At 41.7% G+C, this 20,712-nt stretch overlaps 1 protein-coding gene, 1 long non-coding RNA gene and 1 other non-coding gene across 6 annotated transcripts in view; 2 read left to right on the top strand and 1 right to left on the bottom strand.

The window, feature by feature from the left end:
• The window catches only part of LOC112391930 (uncharacterized), a 37,306-nt gene that overhangs the window by 9,758 nt on the left and 6,836 nt on the right, over window positions 1-20,712 (bottom strand). The window lies entirely within an intron of this gene.
• On the top strand, window positions 7,202-12,629 carry LOC112391928 (pheromone-regulated protein PRM7-like). Of its 4 annotated transcripts, none has more exons than XM_024733494.1 (6): window positions 7,202-7,469; window positions 8,139-8,331; window positions 9,761-10,345; window positions 10,497-10,559; window positions 11,665-11,715; window positions 12,369-12,629. In XM_024733494.1, exons 2-6 carry the CDS (start codon window positions 8,178-8,180, stop codon window positions 12,371-12,373), a joined length of 858 nt encoding a protein of 285 aa, XP_024589262.1. In that variant the 5' UTR covers window positions 7,202-7,469; window positions 8,139-8,177; the 3' UTR covers window positions 12,374-12,629. The 4 variants fall into 4 exon arrangements, with proteins under 4 accessions (XP_024589262.1, XP_024589263.1, XP_024589261.1 ...); XM_024733495.1 differs by having other exon boundaries at window positions 7,391-7,413; XM_024733493.1 differs by lacking the exon at window positions 7,202-7,469 and having other exon boundaries at window positions 8,090-8,331.
• Window positions 18,032-18,138, top strand: LOC112391977 (U6 spliceosomal RNA). The gene has a single exon (XR_003001609.1). It is a non-coding gene; the product is annotated as a U6 spliceosomal RNA (small nuclear RNA).

Here is a 20,712-nt window from a genome sequence, read left to right as displayed (position 1 = left end):
ATGGGTCAGGGTTAGGAAGCAGAGGTACTTTTCCTTTTCAATTTTATACTTTTAAGAATTGTTTGAAATTTTTATCATGTACTGTGTTCATTTTTATTTGAATATTTTATTTTTTCTTCTAGTTTTATTGAGATATAATTGACATACAGCACTGTATAAGTTTCAGGCGTACAGCACAATGATCTGACTTCACTTATGATTACCACAATAAGTTTAGTGGACATCCATCACCTTATATAGATACAAAATTAAGGAAATTAGAAAGGAGATACTTTTTCCTCATGATGAGAACTCTTAGGATTTACTCCCTACACAGTTTTCGTATATAACATACAGCAGTGTTAATTAGAGTTATCATGTACATTACATCCCTCATAGTTATTTTTTTTTTTACAGTAGGTCCTTGTTGGTTATCTATTTTAAATGTAGCAGTGTGTACATGTCAATCCCAAACTACCAATCTATCCCCCTCCTCCCTCCCCCCGGTAACCATAAGTTCATTGAATAAATACGTTAATTACAAAAATAAAAAACTTTAAAAGGACTTAAAAAAAACAGGTGCTGAGAATTAATTTTTTTGAGATTATATTCTATAACCTTTCCACTCCCCACTAGGCTGTGTGATTCTTGGAGACAAGGTCCTTTAAACTCTGTGCACCCAGGACATTTTCTGGCACTTAATATTTGCTCAATTAAATGTTGGTTCAACAGAATTGTCTGGGCAATGGTAGGGATGGTGGAGTGGTGGTGGTAGGGATGGTGGAGTGGTGGTGGTAGGGATGGTGGAATGGTGGTGGTGTGATTCTCTAAGGGAGGAGTGGGGGATAGGTTAGGTGGCCAATGGGACTGTAGCACTGTTGGGAGGAGCCATCAGTTCAGACTCTTCCTGACAGAGCAGTGAGCCTCATGTTCTTAAGAGTCTCTTAATGTGCTTTTCAAAGGGAAAGGGTAGGAGGCAATACTGCTTGGAGGAAATTCCAGGGATCAAAAGAGAAAACAGGGCTTCCCTGGTGGCGCAGTGGTTGAGAATCTGCCTGCCGATTCAGGGGACACGGGTTCGAGCCCTAGTCCAGGAAGATCCCACATGCCGCGGAGCAACTAGGCCCGTGAGCCACAACTACTGAGCAGCCTGCGCGTCTGGAGCCCATGCTCCGCAACAAGAGAGGCCGCGATAGTGACAGGCCGACGCACCGCGATGAAGAGTGGCCCCCGCTTGCCACAACTAGAGAAAGTTCTCACACAGAAACGAAGACCCAACACAGCAAAAATAAATAAATTAATTAATGAACTCCTACCCCCAACATCTTCTTTTAAAAAAATAAAGAGAAAAGAAAATTTGTATATAGAAGATGAAGTGACTTTGTTTCAGATTGCCTTCAGCATTTATCAAATCTAATAATGGGCCCTTTCATTCTTTATCCACCCTTTACCCTTCATTCTGCTTTACCTAAATGCGTGCTGGGGTGGTTAAGAGGAGGCTCATTTGTAAGGAAAAGAGTGGTGAATAAAATTCCATGGTGCATTTCTATTAAATCTCTTGGAGAGGTCAGCAAAAGACACTCAAACTTTTTCCTGCTTTTTCCCTATGTAACTCAAAATGTGCTTGGGGAAATGGAAGTTCTTTCATTTACCTTCTCCAGCCTCTCACAGGGGTACCTACCTCAATCTGCTGTCAGGAAAGAAGCAGCTATGTATTTATTTTAAAAACATTAAAAAATTTTTTATATTGGCGCATGGTTGTATAACAATGTTGTGTTAGTTTCAGGTGTAGAGCAGAGTGATTCAGTTATACATATACATGTATCTACTAGGAAGCTTCTATTTAGAACTGGGTCAGTGAGGAGCCTGGATGAAATCTCCTGGTTCAAATCTTACATGGATGGGATTCCGCTAAGCTTCAATATCTGTTAAAATGTCTGAGCTCATTTGGTCCAACAATAATGGGCAAAGCGCCTAGCTAGGTACTATTAGGGAACATGTCGTAAAGTTGTATAAGCCTGGTCCCTGCTGTCTGAACCTTTCAATATAGTTGGGGCAGAGATGTAAGGAAGGAATAAATCCTGAACTAACAGAGTAATGAGTAATTACCCTTGACACTTAGATGATGAGTAGAGATGAGCTTGTATAGAGAAAAGATGGAAATTGACTCTGAGCCACGCTGCTTGGATTGAATACTGCTTCAACCTCTTACTAGCTTTGTGACTTTGGGCAAGCTTAAATTCTTTGAGCCACAGTTTCCTCATCTGTAAACTGGATGCAGTGATAATAATTTAGGATTGTTATAAGGATTAAAATGATATTTGTAAAGTACCTAGAATTTGGAAAATAGTTTGAATTGTGTCTGATACACGATCATTGTCATTTAGCCATTATTAACATAACTATTTTTAGAAATTTTAATTGCAGTAAAAAACTCACAAGATACAATTTGTCACTTAACTGTTCAGTGGACAGTTCAGCCGTGTGAAGTGTATTTACATCACCGTGCAACAGATCTCTAGGAGTTTTTCACGCTGCAAAACTGAAACCCTACATCCACTGGACAATTCCCATTCCGCCCTGTTCCCAGCCCCTGTCAACTACCATTTTACTTTGTTTCTCTGAGTTTGGCTACTTTAGGTACCTCATGTAAGTGGAATCACTCAGTATTGGCCTTTTTGTCACTGGCTTATTTCATTTTGCATAATATCGTCAAGGTTCATCCATACGACCTTGCTTGTTCATCCATGTGACCTTGTTCATAGCACGTGACAGGATTTCCTTCCTTTTTTAAGGCTGAATAATATTCTGTTGTATTTGTAAACCACATTTTCTTTATCCATTCATCTATTGCTGGACGTTTGCCTCAACCTCTTACCTACTGTGAATAATACGGCTATGAACACGGGTATGCAAATGTCTCTTTGAGATCCTGCTTTGATATACACCCAGAAATGGGATTGCTGGTTCATAAGGCAATTCTATTTTTAATATTTTGAGGACCTGCCATACTGTTTCCATTATGGCTGCACCCTTTTACATTCCCACGACAGTGCATAAGAGTTCCAATTTCTCCACATCCTTGCCAACACTCATTATTTTGTCTGTTTGTATTTCTGATAATCCTAACGTGTTTGAGGTGAAATCTCATTGTTATAACTATTTTATTTCTAATCAATTAGCTACGGACCCCACCCCCCATCGTGAATTAAAAGGGTCCAATCTTGAGGCAAAATATTTAACAGATAAAGACACTGTAGTCAGTCTCAGAATTTCCCATAAGATGTGTACTAGCGCCAGAGAAAACATGGGCCCTAAAACTTTACTCTAACCCAGTGAGATCCATTACTGCTACACCACAGTGTGTTTTCTTACTTGTTCACTCACCACCAGGCAAGACTCTCAGCTGAATCTCAGGACTTACACTTCTCATCCTCCTCTTCTGTCTCCTTTTATTTTTAGCATAGGCGAAAATTCTTCTGGGAATTCATGTTCTAGAGGAATTAAACCCAACTCTTGGTAGCATATACATAACTTATGGTGGGGATGACTTGCCCATCCCCGCCAATCCAATCAGCCACCAAGTCCCTTTAATTTCACCTTTGTAATGGCTTTAGTATCTGCGTCCTTCCTTTCATGCCTAGGGCCACCACTCTGCTCAATCTGAAGTAGCTCTTGCTTGTGCTGTGTCATAGCCGACCTACTTTCTTGTGCAGGTTTGGTTAGTCTTCCTAAAGCATGACTACCAGAACTTCTGCTGGCAGAATAATGACTCATCTCTTCAGCTTCTGAAGCGTTCCTTGGTTTGGTCCCAAATGTCATTTCAGACTGTTTTTCACAACCTTCTTTCCTTCCACACCCTTTCCTCCCACACTCTCCCTATGTTCTCCAGTCAGGAAGTTCTCTTGAATGAGAATAGTCACTCTTACAGTTTTAATTATTCTTCAAGGTCCATTTCAAGTTATAATAATGATAGCTGCCGATCATCGATCATTTATTATATGCTAGTTACAAGTTTACATGGATGAGCTCATTTAATTTTCATGATGACCCTGTGAAATGATTACTATCACCACCTGCATTCTGAAGGATAAAGTAACTTGGGCAAGCCCAAGTGTTCACAAAGACGTGGATTCATAGTCCAGAACTCAAGTTTTCAGCCACTATTTTATTGCTGAAATGATGGATTTGATGATGCCTTCCCACCTACCCCACGTTACAGTTCAATACAGATGAATAATCATTTATTTGGCAATCGCTATGCAACCATCACAGACTCTGTAGGAGTGGGTAATGCAAAGTTGATTAAGATGGTTCCAGCCTTCAGTGGTTTAGAATCTAGCAATTAACATAGTTTTCCTCTATGTTCCCAAATTGATTATAATTCACATGACGGGACACCTTGAACATTACTATTCATGCACATTACTTCTTTTGCCTAGAGTCCCTCCGTTTACCTTCTTTCTCTCTATAAACCCAGAAATATGTTTATTAAATTCAGGTGAATCTTACTCTAACTGTCCCATCTTCCCCATGAAACTTTCCAGGGGGATGTTCCTTTATGTTCCCACCCTAAAATAATATTATCAACTCTTTGGAGACCTGGGCCTTTTTCATCTTCAGCACCTAATAATAATGATAGCTAATTTTTATTATGGTTTTCCTTATTCGAGGCATTTGACACGAATACATTAATTTAACCCTTACAGCAATCCAACAAAGTAAAAACTATTTTTATGTCCATTATGTAAAGAAAAAACTGAGGTACTATGAGTTAAGTAACTTGCCCATGGTTGCTTAATTATTACTGGCAGAGCCAGGATATACAGGACATGGTCCAGGATGCTGGACCCCAGAGTCTGCGATTTTGCCCTCTTGTCTAGTGCCTCTTCTGCTTTAGTCATTGCATTTCTCAGTCACTCTGTAAACATTGGTTAAGTAAATAACTTTTTTGTATCTCTGGCACTGGATTAGAGTTCTTAGTATCCTGTTATAAACTGCCTTTGTAATATAAACATAAAAGTAAATAAACTTATCCATGGTTATAACCTTTAAGACGGAATCAATTTTGAGATTTCTTTTGAATTGCTCAAGATACTTAGTGTAATTGCTAGGTCTCTGACCAATTTTCTCTGGAAAAATGCTTGACTAGGCCCTAAAATACTAGGCTAGCCCTTATCAGTATCTAATCTGCAAGGCCAGGTGGCCATTCTGGTAGCCCTGTTCCTCAAGGGAGAAACTTGCCTTGCTCTCTGGAAATCTCCCCCTAAGGGAAGCATGAGTGTTGGGGTTTGCAATGGAGAATGGAAGAAGCACTTGCCCTGGGTCAAATTCCTGGCTTCATGCTCCCAGGTGCTTCAGGGCTTCTGTCTGTTGAGGGTGGGAATTAGGAAGGGACAGAGACACATCTGCAGGATGTCACTCACTCCCAGCTCAACCCACTTGCCGGAAACTGATCTCACTCTAGAGAAAGTAGATGCAAAGGCTTTTTAATTTCTTTAGTGCTTTCAGGAAACTTTCCACACTTTCTGCCAGACTTGCCTTTTAGCACTTAATCTGGCATTTAATGCACAAGTCCATTTAATATAATCATATTTTCCAGAAGGAAGGATGGTGATAGTTTTTTTTCCCCTTCTCTAATGAGATCAAATCTGTGATAATCTATTTCAATTACACTGTTTCCTTTTCAAAAGACCATAGACTAATGCGATCAGAGACTAAGGACCAGGAGTCATCTATCATTAATTTATCAATAAATATTTTTATCACCTCTGATGTGCCAGACACTTTGCTAGGTTTTGGAGAAATTTGAGGGAATAAGAGAGGAAAAAACTTACACTTTTTTTAGAATGGTGAAGAAATTTGAAAGTAAAATGATAGCCACTTTTGACATCTGAAGAGAGGAAAAAGGACCTAATTTTATATATACGGCCCCCCAGAACAAAACTGGGGCAAATAGGGTTGAAATTACAGGAAGAGCTATTTTCTCTATTGGAAGGAATAAGTGTCCAAAGATGAACTGTTCTCCTCAATGTAGTGAGTTCCCCATTACCAGGGATGTTATTTAAGGAAAAATTACTCTTATGTTTTAAAAAAAGACATTGGATATCTGATTGAGCTGAGTACAATTTAATATACCTTCAAGTCTTGACATTATATAATTCTATAAAATTTGATAGCAATGGAAAAAGTTAAGAAAGCCAGAATATTTTAATACTGTAAAACAGAACTACAATCCCATATTAATAAAAAACACCTTATAATTATAACTTGACAATTTTATTGGATCTCACCTTAGCAGAGACCTCTCTGGGACCTGCTGTGGTAATGACCTAACTATATTCAAGTGATGAGAAATAATAACATGTCTTCATGAAGGGGGACCAAATCGCTCCCATATTTCAATGTAATAGTCACCAAGAAGCTGTTCGTCCACTGACTCTGGGGGAAACTGAGGCACACAGAAATGGTACCATTATCTTTGGAAGAACATCTAAAGCAGTGTCTATATTTTTAGGTAGTTGAGTTGTGAAACAAACCTTCTAGAGGAAGTTGGTCATTTCTGTCCCCTCAGTACTCAGGTCTAAGTCCAGCTCTCCTCAAAGAGATCAGAGATTCTACTTTGCACATAGGGAAGTCGATTCTTCCAGGGTTCTAGGGTAGGAAATATTCTCATATTGTGGCTGATGCAGATTAAATCTCCCCTTCATCCACTGGCTGGCGACCTGCCGCATTATTGTCTGATCTTTCATTGTTTGCTGGTGTTATTTGCCTGCAAGTTTTCTGTGAGCTTCTTGCTTCCCAAGCTCCTATTGTATTTGGTTACACTTCATTGCACAGGCCTTGCCAAGGAAATTTAGTTTCCAGAAAAACAAAATGTGTGTGTGTGTGTGTGTTTGCGTGCGTGTGTTCCCTCTGCCTTTAAGGAGAAGACTGTAAAGTTGCCACACTTCCTGGGACAAAACTATGAGCTCAGGGAGATAACAGGGCCGGGGGCACAAACGGTAGAGTTGGTTGAGAGCAGAGGTCCCAGCATCAGAGTGCCCACAGGTTTGCTTCCTGATTCTATAACATTTACTGTGTGACCTTTCATAAGTTCCTTAACCTCTTTGTGCATGGTTACTTAATCTGGAAAAGGCGAATAAAATTGCCTGAGGTTTGGTGTTAGGCTAAAGTAACACATGCCTATGGCAATAGTTAAGCACCCGATAAATATTAGCTGTTATTATTACTATTACTGAGAGGTTTCCCTCAGTGGTATTGTCAGCCCTGTGGTTTCTGAAGAGCAGGAATCAGCTGTGACCTCTTATGTAAAGAAAACTGAAACCAAAAGGCCCCATGGGGTTTGACCCTGCGATGGGAGTTGTGGGTATGTGTAAAGGCCTCCCGTCCAGGTAACGGTGGTGACTTCACTGCGCTCTGAGGCCTACTTAGGTGAGCCAGCCCCACAACCTTGTGTTTTCTCAGCCTGCTTTGCGTCTACGGGGAGGGTAAGTCAGTGCTCAGCCAAAGACGCATCGCAGCTTCATACCGCCCCCTGGCGGACTGGGAAGGTCATTCGCAGGAGCCAGGTCCTCACAGCCAAGAGGTCCTGCGTGTTCGCGGCATCGCGGCGGAGCGTGCGTATCTTCGGGTGAATCGGAGTCATTGAGTCTCTCAGCCTCTAGGCTCCTCACCAGAAAAATGAGGACAATCACGACTCCCGCATGGGACCGTGGTGAGAATCCAATGAGATAGCGGCACATGTGAAATCTTACAATTTTAGATATTTCTGTTATTATAATAGTTGCACTAGTTATTATCATTCCGATCGACGACTCTCTTCCAGGGACCCGCTAGAGTTAGAAGACTGTTCGCATTAGGGCTCTCCCTCAGCGTCAGCGTCGCCAGCAGACCCCACTACTATTCTTAGTCCCGCACCCTGACACACAGAGGCATTTCGGGGGCTCAGTAAAGCATTATTTGGCTCCAGCCTAGAGGACAAACTTGCAGCCTTGGGTCAGGAGGGGAGTGTTGTGATCTGGTGGAACTAGAAGCCCTGCCCCTAGTGGTAATGGGGCAAAGGACCCTAAGGTCGCCAAGGACCTCCCTTTCCCCTCCTTTGCTTCAGGGCAGTCTCATTGCTTGTGGGCGAGGCTGTTTTCTTCCCAACCCCCTAGGAATGCCTCCTCTGGGACCTGGGCCTGAGGTTGTAATAAATGCCCAGCAGAGCAGCGGTCCAGCACCCTGGGGCCTCCCCACCTCCACTAGCCTGCCGCGCTCCCCGCCCTGGCATCGGCGTCATGCTCCGGAAAGCCCTGCTCCTCTCCGCCTGCTTTGCCCTGGCGGTGACTTACCCCGCACTGCTTCAGGGTGAGTGCACGTTGGGAGGTCTTCTGGAGAAGAGGGCTAAAGTCCATTCACCGCGCGCGTGTGCGTGTGTGTGTGTGCGCGTGTGTGTGTGTGTGTGTGTGTGTGTGTGTGTGTGAGAGAGAGAGAGAGAGAGAGAGAGAGAGAGAGAGAGAGAGAGAGAGCGCGAGCGCGCGCTATGAGGCCTTGGGCAAGTTGAGTGGCTTGACTAAGATTAAGGTTGTGTTTTGAATCCACCTCATACAGGTAGTCAGGCTGGGTCAAATGGAATTAGGGTTGGTGATGAGAGGGCTCTTGAGGTTTCCCTGTGGTCCCCTTAACTATCAGGTGCTAAAGAGGCTTTACTCTATTTGATTCAGGTTAAAAAGTCCTTGGGTGTACTCTTAACTTTACTGGAGAGTAAGATTCAAAGTGCTTTAGCCGCTGGCTGGGTTACATGCAGTGGGAATCAGTGGGTCTGGAGCAGAAACTTGTGAGTCATATTGAGAGAGGAAGGAATCCCTGTCTCCTGAACCAGAAGAAGGTTCAGAACCAGAAGCCTTGCTTTCCCCCCAAGGCTCTTTCTCTTCTAGTCCTTCCTGAACTCAGATCCGTTTCTCAAGAGGAGGGGTATTCATTCACTTGCACTAAAATGGTGACTTTACCCTCCACTTCCTCCCAGCTCTCCCTCTGGTAGCTCTCAATTTATCCGCTGCTGGGTTTGGGTTCTTTACTGCATATGAATGAATGACAAAGCAGATGACTAAATTAGAGAGCTAATGATTTTGACCTCATTGGCAGGGTGCCCACAACCTGCTGGACTAGGCAGCCACGAGGACTGTAGGTCTTTCACTGCAGCCCAAGCAGACCCAGGTGGTAGGCTCATCAGGCCTTCATGGTTATGATGCTTTTATGGTTCACAAGACCCAGAATGTCTGGATTGTGCATTCTCTGGGACAGACTGGAAATTGAAGAGCTAGCTGTAGCCCATTAAATGAAAATGGTAGGAGTCCCCATTTTAGAGTCCATTTCATTCTTGCTTATGCTCCTTGGAAATAGCTGTTTTCCCTGCTCCTTTCCCCCACTTATATTTTTAGTTTTCAGGAAACTGAAAGAATTATATAGCGGAGTTTTTGAAATTTTATTCCACCGCAGTCTGACTGATTCACATTTAGAGGCACAGTATCAAACGCTCCTTCCTAACCCGACCCCTCAGAGGAGGGTGGAGTAGGGGCAGTGAGCATATTCCTAGGTGGCAGTTAGTCTTCTGGACATTCTAGCACTTGGCAGAAGAGAAACTTGTGGGGAGACCAGTTTGATTCAATATCCCCTTTTCTGTTACATGTTTTCCCTGGAAAAAGATCTAGCTGGGAATGGAGGGCTGTGGAGATGGTGGAAACATTCTCACAAGAAAGTACTTGAACTGTTTTTTTTTTCTTTTTGGTTCCTCTAGAATTCATCACTGACTTAGAGTCAACCATTGACCTGGAGTCAACCACTGACCCAGAGTCGACCACTGGCCTAGATTTGACCACTGGCCTACAGTGGACCACTGGCCTAGAGTTGACCACTGGCCTAGAGTTGACCACTGACCCAGAGTCGACCACTGGCCTAGAGTTGACCACTGACCCAGGGTTGACCACTGGCCTAGAGTTGACCACTGGCCTACAGTGGACCACTGGCCTAGAGGTGACCACTGGCCCAGAGTTGACTACTGACCCAGAGTCGACCATTGGCCCAGAGTTGACCACTGACCCAGAGTCGACCACTGGCCTAGATTTGACCACTGGCCTACAGTGGACCACTGGCCTAGAGTTGACCACTGGCTTACAGTCGACTGCTGACCCAGAGTCGACCACTGGCCTACAGTGGGCCACTGGCCTAGAGTCAACCACTGACCCAGAGTCGACCACTGGCCTAGAGTCGACCACTGGTCTAGAGTCGACCACTGACCTGTCAGACTTGACCACGCACCATGACTTCACTGAAGATGCACAAACAACAACTGACGTGTATTTGGAGAACACACAGACTTTTGGTAAGTGAGGGTTCTGTCCTCAGAGGAGGCCTGGGCAGCAATTGGTAGGCTCCCTCTGTTACATTTCTGAGGGAAAGGCTGCTTTTGTCCAGTGTACTTGATTCCCAGCATATGTCTGTGACAATTCCCATCGTCCATTTTGTTTTCCTAGAATTGCCTACTAATGTGGGATTAAACACCCTGAGCTCTAAGGAAGAAGCCACTGAGGTCACAGGTGAGGATTCCTCTCTTCAGAAATGCAGAAGTTCCTCCCTGCCTCCCTTTCCTTATTTATAGTTCTTTACATAGGAAAGTCCTGTGGTAATTTACACATTTGGGGATACTTTTGCTGCTTTGTTCTCTGAGGTGGAGTAAACTTAGCCAAAAGTTCATTGAAACTTGAGGAAAGTTGAAGCATTTCCCAGAACGCCAGGAACTGCAACTGGTTGAACACCAGCATAGCTCCAGCCCCAAGGTCTGACCTGATCTGATCTCTGGGATCTGCTTTCTGGGCTTCCCTAAGGAGGACAAGCTCCTTCATGTCTCTGTAGGGTCGATGGATGTGGGGTCAAAAAAGGGGTTAACAATTTCCTTTTCTTTTCCAGTTGATTACAATTCATTTCAAATAGAGAACTTTTGGAGTAAAGGTTACGCTAAGTGTAAATCTTATCTGAATATAGACTGAACAGATGATAGAGTGATTTAAAAGTTTCATGAATTAAGCAGTGTCCCTATCTCTGCCCATCCCTCTCTCAAGCCACCATCATTTTTCAATTTTCTGTCTGCCACTCAGCCAAGAAGTCGTAAGATTTCAATGCCTTCTGCCCCTGCAAACAAACCCCAGTAGTCTGGGGGAATGCCTGAGATTTTTGCTAAGAAAGACCCTTGGGCCTTACTTACAAAAGCAAATTTCTAAACACTCTGATTCTTATGTCTATAAATAATAGCTAACATTGATTGAGACCTACTGTATTCCAGCACTGCTTAAAGCATATAGGGGATTGCAGATAGTAGTTGGAGAAATCTAGAAATTGTATTTTAGTGGAGGCTAAAAGGCCTGTTAAGAAAAAGGCTGGATCTCTCAGGGACTTCTAAGTGTGAGTGGAGACCAGCCCTTTAACTAAATCCTTCTCATGAAGTGCACTTGTGTTTCATTTCCACTGGTAGGATTTCAGGCATGGCAGAGTGCCTTGGCAGTTAGAAGAAGGGAGGTTTTTGTGTCATAGACTCAGTGGAGTCCTACGTTTACTAGGGGGCTACTTGAGTCTGTGAGCTGAATGACAGACACACTGTGATCCTTACTGGAAGTGAATAAAAACCATTTCTTTACTTAATTATAGAGGAGCCCAGCACCTCCACGGGAAGCAACGAGTACAACACAGTGTTCTTTGGTAAGTTTCTTCTCTCTTGTCTCTGATATCCTATTAGGGATTTGACACCATTTTCAATGCTGGGAAAGGATTCCAATTTAAAACTTTCCAGATGCTGAGATCAGCTATAATTCTAATATGGAGGTGAAAAAGACAGCCTCTTTCCTCTCTGAGGTTTACCGTCCAAGTCTAATTGTTTGGATTTTCAGTCACCAAATAGGCATAGGATAAACAAGTTTTCTCCCTTGAGTTTTCCAAGATTTCCTGTCTCACCAGGATGTGGATTCCAGTCCAGTCCATGGAATCTTTTTAAGGGAGAGCCTGAGGAAAAGGCATCAGATTTTCTGATTCATAAAATATATAATTCAATTAAAAGCTGTAAAGCCCAGGAGCTCTGAATCAGGAGGTCCCAGTTTTAATACTTGGCCTCACTCCTGGCTTTTTTGGAAATTTCTGAGGTAATTTCTTCAGGCATTAAAATGGATACCTGGACAGTGTGCAGGTATCTTGCTTAAGGCTCAAAGAGAGGGCAGGAGAATAAGGAGTTTACACCTTAAATTAAATCATGTGCCCAGTGGGAAATGAGAAAGATGAGCCTGATCTTTTGAGCACTAGGTTTTCTTGTTTCTCTTGGCAACTCATGTTTTCATTTTTGTTTCTGTTTCGCTTTTTAGTTTAGAAAATGAAGCAGATTCTCATTACCTGCGACCATCGCTCTACTAACCACAACATTCTAAGAAGATTCTGAGCCTCTGAACAAGCCTTCCATTCCATTATAGGAGCTTGAATAATTGTAAAAGACTAGACTAGTGAGACATAGAAGGTACCTACTTGAGCATAAACAGAGTGGCAGGAATTATACACAGACAGAAGAGGGGCATCTCTTAACCATGTCCCATTTAATATGGGCTCAATAAATGTTCATTTGTACTCAATTTTGAGAGGGGGTTTTTATTTTATGAGGCAACATATATATATTTTTTTGCAGTACGCAGGCCTCTCACTGTTGTGGCCTCTCCCGCTGCAGAGCACAGGCTCTGGAAGCGCAGCCTCAGTGGCCATGGCTCACGGGCCCAGCCGCTCCGCAGCATGTGGGATCTTCCCGGACCGGGGCACAAACCCGTGTCCCCTGCATCGGCAGGCAGACTCTCAACCACTGCGCCACTAGGGAAGCCCTATGAGGCAACATGTTGCTTAGTTGCCTTGTTTTAGAACCAACAACCATTTTACTCCTCTCTGATAAATACTTTACAATCAGGCGCCAACTCCTTATGACCACAGGAAAGCGTGAAATGAGCCTATGGAAAGTATATTGGTTTTCCTATTCCTAGTATAACAAGTTACCACAAACTTAGTAAATTAAAATAACATAAACCTATTATTTTAGTTTTGTAGCTTAGAAGTCTGAAAGGCATCTCACTGGATTGAAAACGATGTGTTGGCAGGGCTGAGTTCCTTTCTGAAGCCTTTCTGGAAAAATCCATTTTCTTGTCCACTTGCCTTGGCCGTCTTGCATCTTTGAAGCCAGCAAAGGTCGGTTGATTCTGACAGTACATCACAGAGTCATCAACACCGACTCTACTGCCTCCCTCTTCCACATTTGAGGACACACTGAGCTCCACCTGGATAACCTAGGATAATCTCTATTTCAAGGTCCATTGATTAATGACCTTATTTCCCCCTCTACCATGTAATTGAACATATTCAGTGGTTCTGGGAATTAACAGGTGAGCATCTTTGGGAAGCCATGCCACAGACAGCAGAGGACATCTTACTCTAGAACTGGTTTGGTTCAGTGGGGGATGGAAACAATCACCCATGTTTTTCTTCATGTTTACACTATATCTTTTGCAAAAGGGAGTGGGTGAGCTTATGTAAAATTAGTTGGTTTCACGTATTTATACTTCACAGTATGTATATGCCACAGTATAAATGACAAACTAAAATGGCACAAGTTTAGAGTGATGGGCAGACTTGGGAGTGAAGAGATGTAGATTCTACCAGTTGTATCTCTGCCTCTTGTGAACCCCAGCTTCCTCTTATAAAATGAGTCAGTTATATCAAATCAATTGAAATTTCCTTTTTGCTCCTTAATATATTTCAGCAAATAATACACTGATTTTTGGGATCATTAATGTAAAGAATTATTAATGTATTAGTTTGCCTCAGGGAGAAGTATTCCATGTCATCAGTGATCTGTCACATAGGCTTGTACCAGAGCACATCATATTTGAGGATTCCTTAGCCTGGCTCCATCAAGCCGCTTGTCTCGGTTTTCATCTAAATAGGAAAGTAGTTCCAAGGCCTCCACTGATCTCTTTTAAGGATATAAAACTATTTCTGTTCTGTCAGTGACTATTTTTCCAATTTCTCTTCCCATTTTCTTTTTAATTTCAAGTGGATTTCAGCATGGAATTTTATGATGGACTATTGGAATGATTTGTGAAATTTAGCCAAGAAAAAGTGTTAGTGGACTCAAAATAGGCACTCATTAGTATCTATCCAGAATGGAAAGAAGTTTTCATTTCAAATTCCAGCTGCACAGTTTAAGTGGTTACCTAGAGAACAGAGATGAGTCCAGCCAAACCGGGGGACTGGTTGAAGGGGGAATGTGTAGCATGTCTGCTTAGTATTTACTGATCCTGGTGTAAGTGGCAGTTGAAGTTATGGGTTTAGAGAGGTCACTTAGGAAGAGTATATAAAGATCTTCCTCAACCTACAATGGGGTTATGCACCCAGTACCCATTGTAAGTTGAAAATATCCTAAGTCGAAAATACATTTAATACATCTAACCTACCGAATGTCATAGCTTAGCCTAGCCTACTTAAACGTGCTCAGAACACTTACGTCAGCCACTGTTGGGCAAAATCATCTAATTGGGCAAAGCCAAGTTTTATCATGAAGCGTTGAATAGCTCATGTAATTTACTGAATACTGTTCCAAACGTGAAAAACAGAATGGCTGTATGCATACGGAATGCTTGTAAAGTCTATCAGTTCTTTACCCTCATGATCATGTGGCTGACTCAGGGCTGCACTCATGCTGCAAATGATGAGAAACCCTACCCAGTTTCTGTCCTCGTAATAATAGCTACCACTGAAGGCCTGGTCTGAGCTGAGAGCTCTATATGAGTTATTTACACTGTGTACAAGTTCTATATGCTATTACTAATTGTACAAAATTAATTAATTTGTACCAAAAATTAATTATACAAAATATTAAATAATATTTAACATAAAATGTTAGGTGAGCTGACATGGGTTGTGAAAGAATTCACAGAAGTATTAACAAGGGTAGAAAAGAAAGTTTTTATTCACTTTCCAAGGGAGGAGAGGGGCCAAACGCATAGAGTGGTGTTGGCCCTGAAGGGTGGGGGGGGTGAGTCTTTTATTGTGCTTTAAAGGGCAAGGTGCAGGAAAGAGGGAGGGGGCTCACCTCTGTTTTGGTTCATGGTTTTATGTGGGCTGGCTGTGCTTCTACAGGATGTGGTTTTTCTGAGAATCCGTAACGTTTTGTTTTCAGTAATTTTCTAGTCCTTAGATGTCTGAAAGAGACTTGATGGTGGCCCTTGACCGGCGTTATCCTATTCTGAACAATGTTAGATGGGTTTACATAAAGTGTGTGCAATTTATATGTAAATACAAATATTGGGCACATTTTTATACTGGCGTAGGCTATTCTGTTTCTTTAGTCCAGAACCGCCGCAATTTTCAAGCATTTTGGTTTACTTTAGCCTATTTACATTTAATGTAATTATTGATATGTTTGGAGCTTACGTGTACCATTTTACTTTTTGTTTTCTGTTTATCTTGTTATTTCTCTATTTTCTATGTTTTGCCTTCCTGTGGGCTACCTGAATATTTTTTTAAAATTCCATTTTGGTTTATCTATAGTATTTTGAGTGTATCTCTTTGTACAGCTTTTTTTTTTTCAGTGGTTGTTGTAGGTATTACATTATATACACATACATTTTCATTGTCTAAGAGGGTCAATATTTTACCACTTTGAGTGAACTGTAGAAATCCTGCCTCCCTGTATGTCTTCCTTTACCCTCCTCTGCTTATAATTGTTTTAAATACTTCTCTACACACATTTACAGCCGTATCAGAGGGTATTAGATAATTTTTGCTTTAACTGTCAAACATACTTAGGAAGTTCAAAAGAAAAAGGAAGATGTATTTTATCAGCCCATATTTCCCCCTTTCCATTGTTTTCTTCTTCTTGCTGTTCCAAAGTTCCTTCTTTCATCATTTTCTTTCTGTTTAGAGAACTTCCTTTAGCCATTCTTTTCAGGTAGATCTGCTGGTGACAAACTCTTGTTTTCCTTCATCCAATGTCTTTATTTCCCTTTCATTCCTGAGAGATAAAATTACTATATGAAAATCAGTATTGACAGTTCTTTTCTTTCAGTACTTAAAAAGTACTGTGCCACTTCTTTCTGACTTTCATGTTTTCTGCTATTTGTATTGTTTTCCCCCTATAGATAAGTTGTTTCTCTTGCTGCTTTCAGGATTTTTTTCTTTGTCTTTATTTTCAAATATTTGACTATGATGTGTCTTGGTGTGGATTTCTTTGGGTTTATCTTGGTTGGAATTTGCTTGCCTTTCTGAATCTTTAGGCTTATGTCTTCTGCCAAATTTGGGAAGTTTTCAGCCATTATTTCTTTTAGGATTCAGATGACGTGAATATTAGGCCTTTTGTTATACTCCTGCAGGACCCTGAGAATCTGATAGATATTTTGTGTTGTTTGTTTGTTTGTTGTTCTCTTTCCTCTCTGTTGTTCAGATTGAGTCATTTCTATTGTTCTGTCTTCAAGTTCACAGATTGTTTTCCTCTGCTGTTGAGCCCTTCCATTAAGTTTTAAAATTTTGGTTATTATCATTTTCAGTTCTGAAATTTCCTTTTGGTTCTGCTATACATTTTAATTCTTTGTTAAGACTTTTTATTTCTTTGCTGAGTTTTTTTTCAGTTGTTTTAAGCATGTCTATAATTGCTCATTGAAGCATTTTTATGACAACTGCTTGAAACTCTTTGTCAGATAATTCTAATATCTCTGGCCTTTTCGTCTGGCATCTGCTGATTGTCTTTTTTATTCGGGTTGAGATTTTCCTGATTCTTAGTATGATGAATGATTTTCAATTGAAACAGGACATTTTAGGCATTAGAGGCTCTGGATCTTGTTTAAATCTTCTGTCTTAGCTGGATTTCTGTGATACTACTCCAGCAGGTAAAAGGTGGAGGTACTGAATTACTGGCAGGTAGGGGCAGAAGTAAAGATCTCCCCCTCAACTTGTGTTGACTCCCAAGCAGGGGAGGGGTTCCCCATACTTGCCTGGTGAAGGATGGAATTCTGGCTCCCCACAAGGCCTCCACTGATATCACCCTGTCTGGGAGGAGTAGGGGTGTCTTGTTACTACTTTCCGTGTAGTCTCCACTGACACCACCCCAGTATGGAAAGGAGGGAGTGCTTCGATACTGTTGGATGAGGGAGGACGTCCAGGCTCCCCATCTGGTTGCCACTAACTCTGTGGGGTGGGGGGAAAATGAAGGTCTTAAACTTTCAAGTGGGGATGAAAGTTCCAGTTCCTCCTCGGTCTTCTCTAACTTCACTCTGGCACAGGTTTGGGCACCTTGTTACAGCCAGGCATGTGTGGAAGTCTAGACTCCCCACTTGGGGCCATAGCTTTTTCTGTGGTGTTTGACTGTAGAAGAGGGATTATTGTCTAAATGTTTTCTGCCAGGCTAGGCTGTCTGTTTCCCAGTACTCTGGCTGGACAGAATAGGTTTTGGTTGGGTTAAAAAAAATCACATAAAAAATATGTGATTGCATTATCACATATACGGTTTGAAAAGCTAACCCTGGCTGCAGACTACAGCTTGGAAAAGAATTTGGAGGAAAAGCGAAAATGGTTACAGGTCACCAAGTAGGGAGGATACTGTAGAGCACAGGTGAATGAATGGAGGTGGTGATAGACATAGAGACAAGTTGAGAAATATTTAGAAAAGGGAACAAAAATTGGTGGTGGATCTTGTATGGAATGACACGGAGCTAAAGCTATAGACTTTGTATCGCGTGAGTGGTTGGATGGTGGTCTCTAGAGTTAGGATTATCAGATTAATTTTGTTTTGGAAATACTGTACTGAGTGGTACCTTTAAAATATTTACATGAAGGTGTCATATAGGTAAAGGTGTGAAGCTCAGTAGAGGTCTTGGCAAGACACAGAACTTTGTATCATGGCACACAGATAATAATTGAAGCCACGGGCAAGGATGAGTTTTTATTTTTATTTTTTCCAGTTTTATTGAGGTATAATTGATGAATAAAATTGTATATAGTGCTCACTTTGGCAGCACATATACTAAAATTGGAATGATACAGAGAAGATTAGCATGGCCCCTGCACAAGGATGACACATAAATTTATGAAGTGTTTTATATTTTTAAAAATTGTATAGAATTAAAATGTACGGTGTGGGGCTCCCCTGGTGGCGCAGTGGTTGAGAGTCCGCCTGCCGATGCAGGGCACGCGGGTTCGTGCCCCGGTCTGGGAGGATCCCACATGCCGCAGAGCGGCTGGGCCCGTGAGCCATGGCCGCTGAGCCTGCGCATCCGGAGCCTGTGCTCCGCAATGGGAGAGGCCACAACAGCGAGAGGCCCGCATACCACAAAAAAACAAACAAACAAACAAAAAAAAATGTACGGTATGATGATTTCATATACACATACATTGTGAAATGATTACCACAATCAAGTTAACACATCTGCTGCCTCACATAGTTACCTTTTTTTTTTTTTTAGTATGAACTTTTCTAAGGAGATAGTATATAGTGAGAAAAGAATCTAAAACAGAGTTAGAGGAATTTCATAATTTCGTGGCTAAATGGAAGCATATGCATCTGCAAAGGACATGCAAGGCTTTAACTCCTAGATGGTGGGAATCATGATTTTTATATTCATCCTAAACTCCTAGTAAAATAACTGGTGTGGAAGGGGACTCAATAAATATTTGATAAATGAAAAAAGTAAGGAGTAGAGCAACCAGAGAGTTAGACTATGAAACAGGTACACACACTATCATGCAGCCAAAGGAAGAGAGTGTTTTAAGTAGGACAGAACTGTAAATAATGTCCATTGCTTCTGAGAAGCAAGTTAAGATGAAGATTGAAACATATCCACTGACATGTTTCAGCAAGCTGGAAGTCATTGGTTACCCTGGTGTGAGCTGTTTGACTGGAAGGATGGGAACAGAAGCCTTGGTTTATAAGCCTTTGTCAGCCTTTGTTTTGATTTTTTAGCCTATTGGTCAATTTTTTCCTTAATATAACTGAGAGCAACTTATGTGTTAATAGTAAAAACATTTCCTATCCCTTTCTTCTCAAAGTCCAAACAAGGACAACAAGAAACAGAAATGCAAACATCATCTCTGATAAAACTTACAGGACAATTAACAGCCACAATTTATAAGGACTGAAAACCAGCAGAATGGTTAATGACATAACAGAAAGGAGAAAAACTTACTCCAGTAGCTGTTGTGCACGTCTGGGGGCAGGGATAGTGGTACCAAATAGAAGTAAGCCAGTGGTCTTACAGAACCCTGGCAAGGCTCAAGGACTGTAGACACAAGGCACGTGAAGATTGGGTTGGAGGAGGAGTGATGATGGTGGGGAGACAGGTGACTGGAACAGTCCTCCCTTATTGCATCAGGAGAGAGTAGGTTTATTGTCTAGAAAAACTGAACCAGAGAGGCACTGGACAGTTGGGGACAACTGTTATGGAAGAAGATACGAGTGAGATGCTATTCAAAAACCAGGACAATCAAGTGAAAGCCTATAAAATAAATGGAGAGATGTCCAACCTCTTACCCTGGCCAACTCCAAAGTGCCAGCAGAGCTGTCTCAGAGACAGCACCTGGAGATAAGTTTTAACAAAACAGCTATCATGCCACTCAATCATCCTACTGCGAGGTACATGATTCTACAAAAACTCTTTCAATGAACATAGTTTTCTGACCGTCTTGGTGTCTAACTCCAATGTATGAACAGAAAGCAAAGAATCACCAGACATTTAAGGAAAATCTCTATCAAATAAGATGCAGGTAAAGAAACCGTAAAAGGAGAATTCGGAGGAAACAGACAATATGAGGAGTAGAAGAAAACTTTAAGAAACTGTAATTAATATATTCTGAGGGAAAAAGAATACATATTGCATCTTTCAAACAAGAACAGGATGCTATTAAATAGTCAACCAGAAGATAAAAAGAAATATTGGTCCTTGTAAATTTAGTTGATAATAAGTTCAATAGAAGATGAAGAACTCCTCCATAAAACAGAGCAAAAGTGCAGAGATGGTTAATAGGTGAGAAAAAATTCAACACAAATTTCAAAGAAAGCAGAATATATTGGGAAAGAAATTATCAATGGAACACTACAACATATGTTCCAGAATTTAAGGATGATCCTCCATGCTGAAAGTGTCCAGTTATTATCCAAAGGCTCACACTTAACATTGCAGGGTCCGGTGCAGGAATACAAATGGAGGCCTGCATACATATCTCTAAATATTCACAAGTTACAAACCAAGATAGACCCTAGGTTCAGGTCAAGTTTCCCATGTTGTCTGGCTCCCGAAGCCTGTTCCTTGGAGACTGCCTTTTAGACCAAGCCTAGAGACCAAGGGAGCCATGAGTTCCCCTGGATGGACACTGTCCCTGCAAGCTGGGAGAAGGGAGTGGGCAGGATGTCTGCTGGAACAGCAGGTTGGAAGCTGGTCGGGCCCAGGACTGACCTGGTCAAGCTCCTGTGGGAACCTGCTGGGCAAGTGTTCCTCCCCCTTGACTCAGTTCTGATTTAGGATTTCCAGGGATTTTTAAGCACCTCCCCAAACTATACCACTGAGCACAGGAGTGACTGGGAGTGTAGTACCAGTGGGGGGGTGGGAGAACCTGTCTGCCTTCATGCTTTTGATTGATTTGAGGTGACTAAATTTAAGCAAAAGTAGCCCTTTTTTTTTTTTTTTT

Source organism: Neophocaena asiaeorientalis, unplaced genomic scaffold (assembly GCF_003031525.2).
Source record: "Neophocaena asiaeorientalis asiaeorientalis breed wild unplaced genomic scaffold, Neophocaena_asiaeorientalis_V1.1 scaffold150, whole genome shotgun sequence".
NCBI classification, from domain to species: Eukaryota; Metazoa; Chordata; class Mammalia; order Artiodactyla; family Phocoenidae; genus Neophocaena; species Neophocaena asiaeorientalis.
This window is presented reverse-complemented; position numbering and strand designations above follow the sequence as displayed.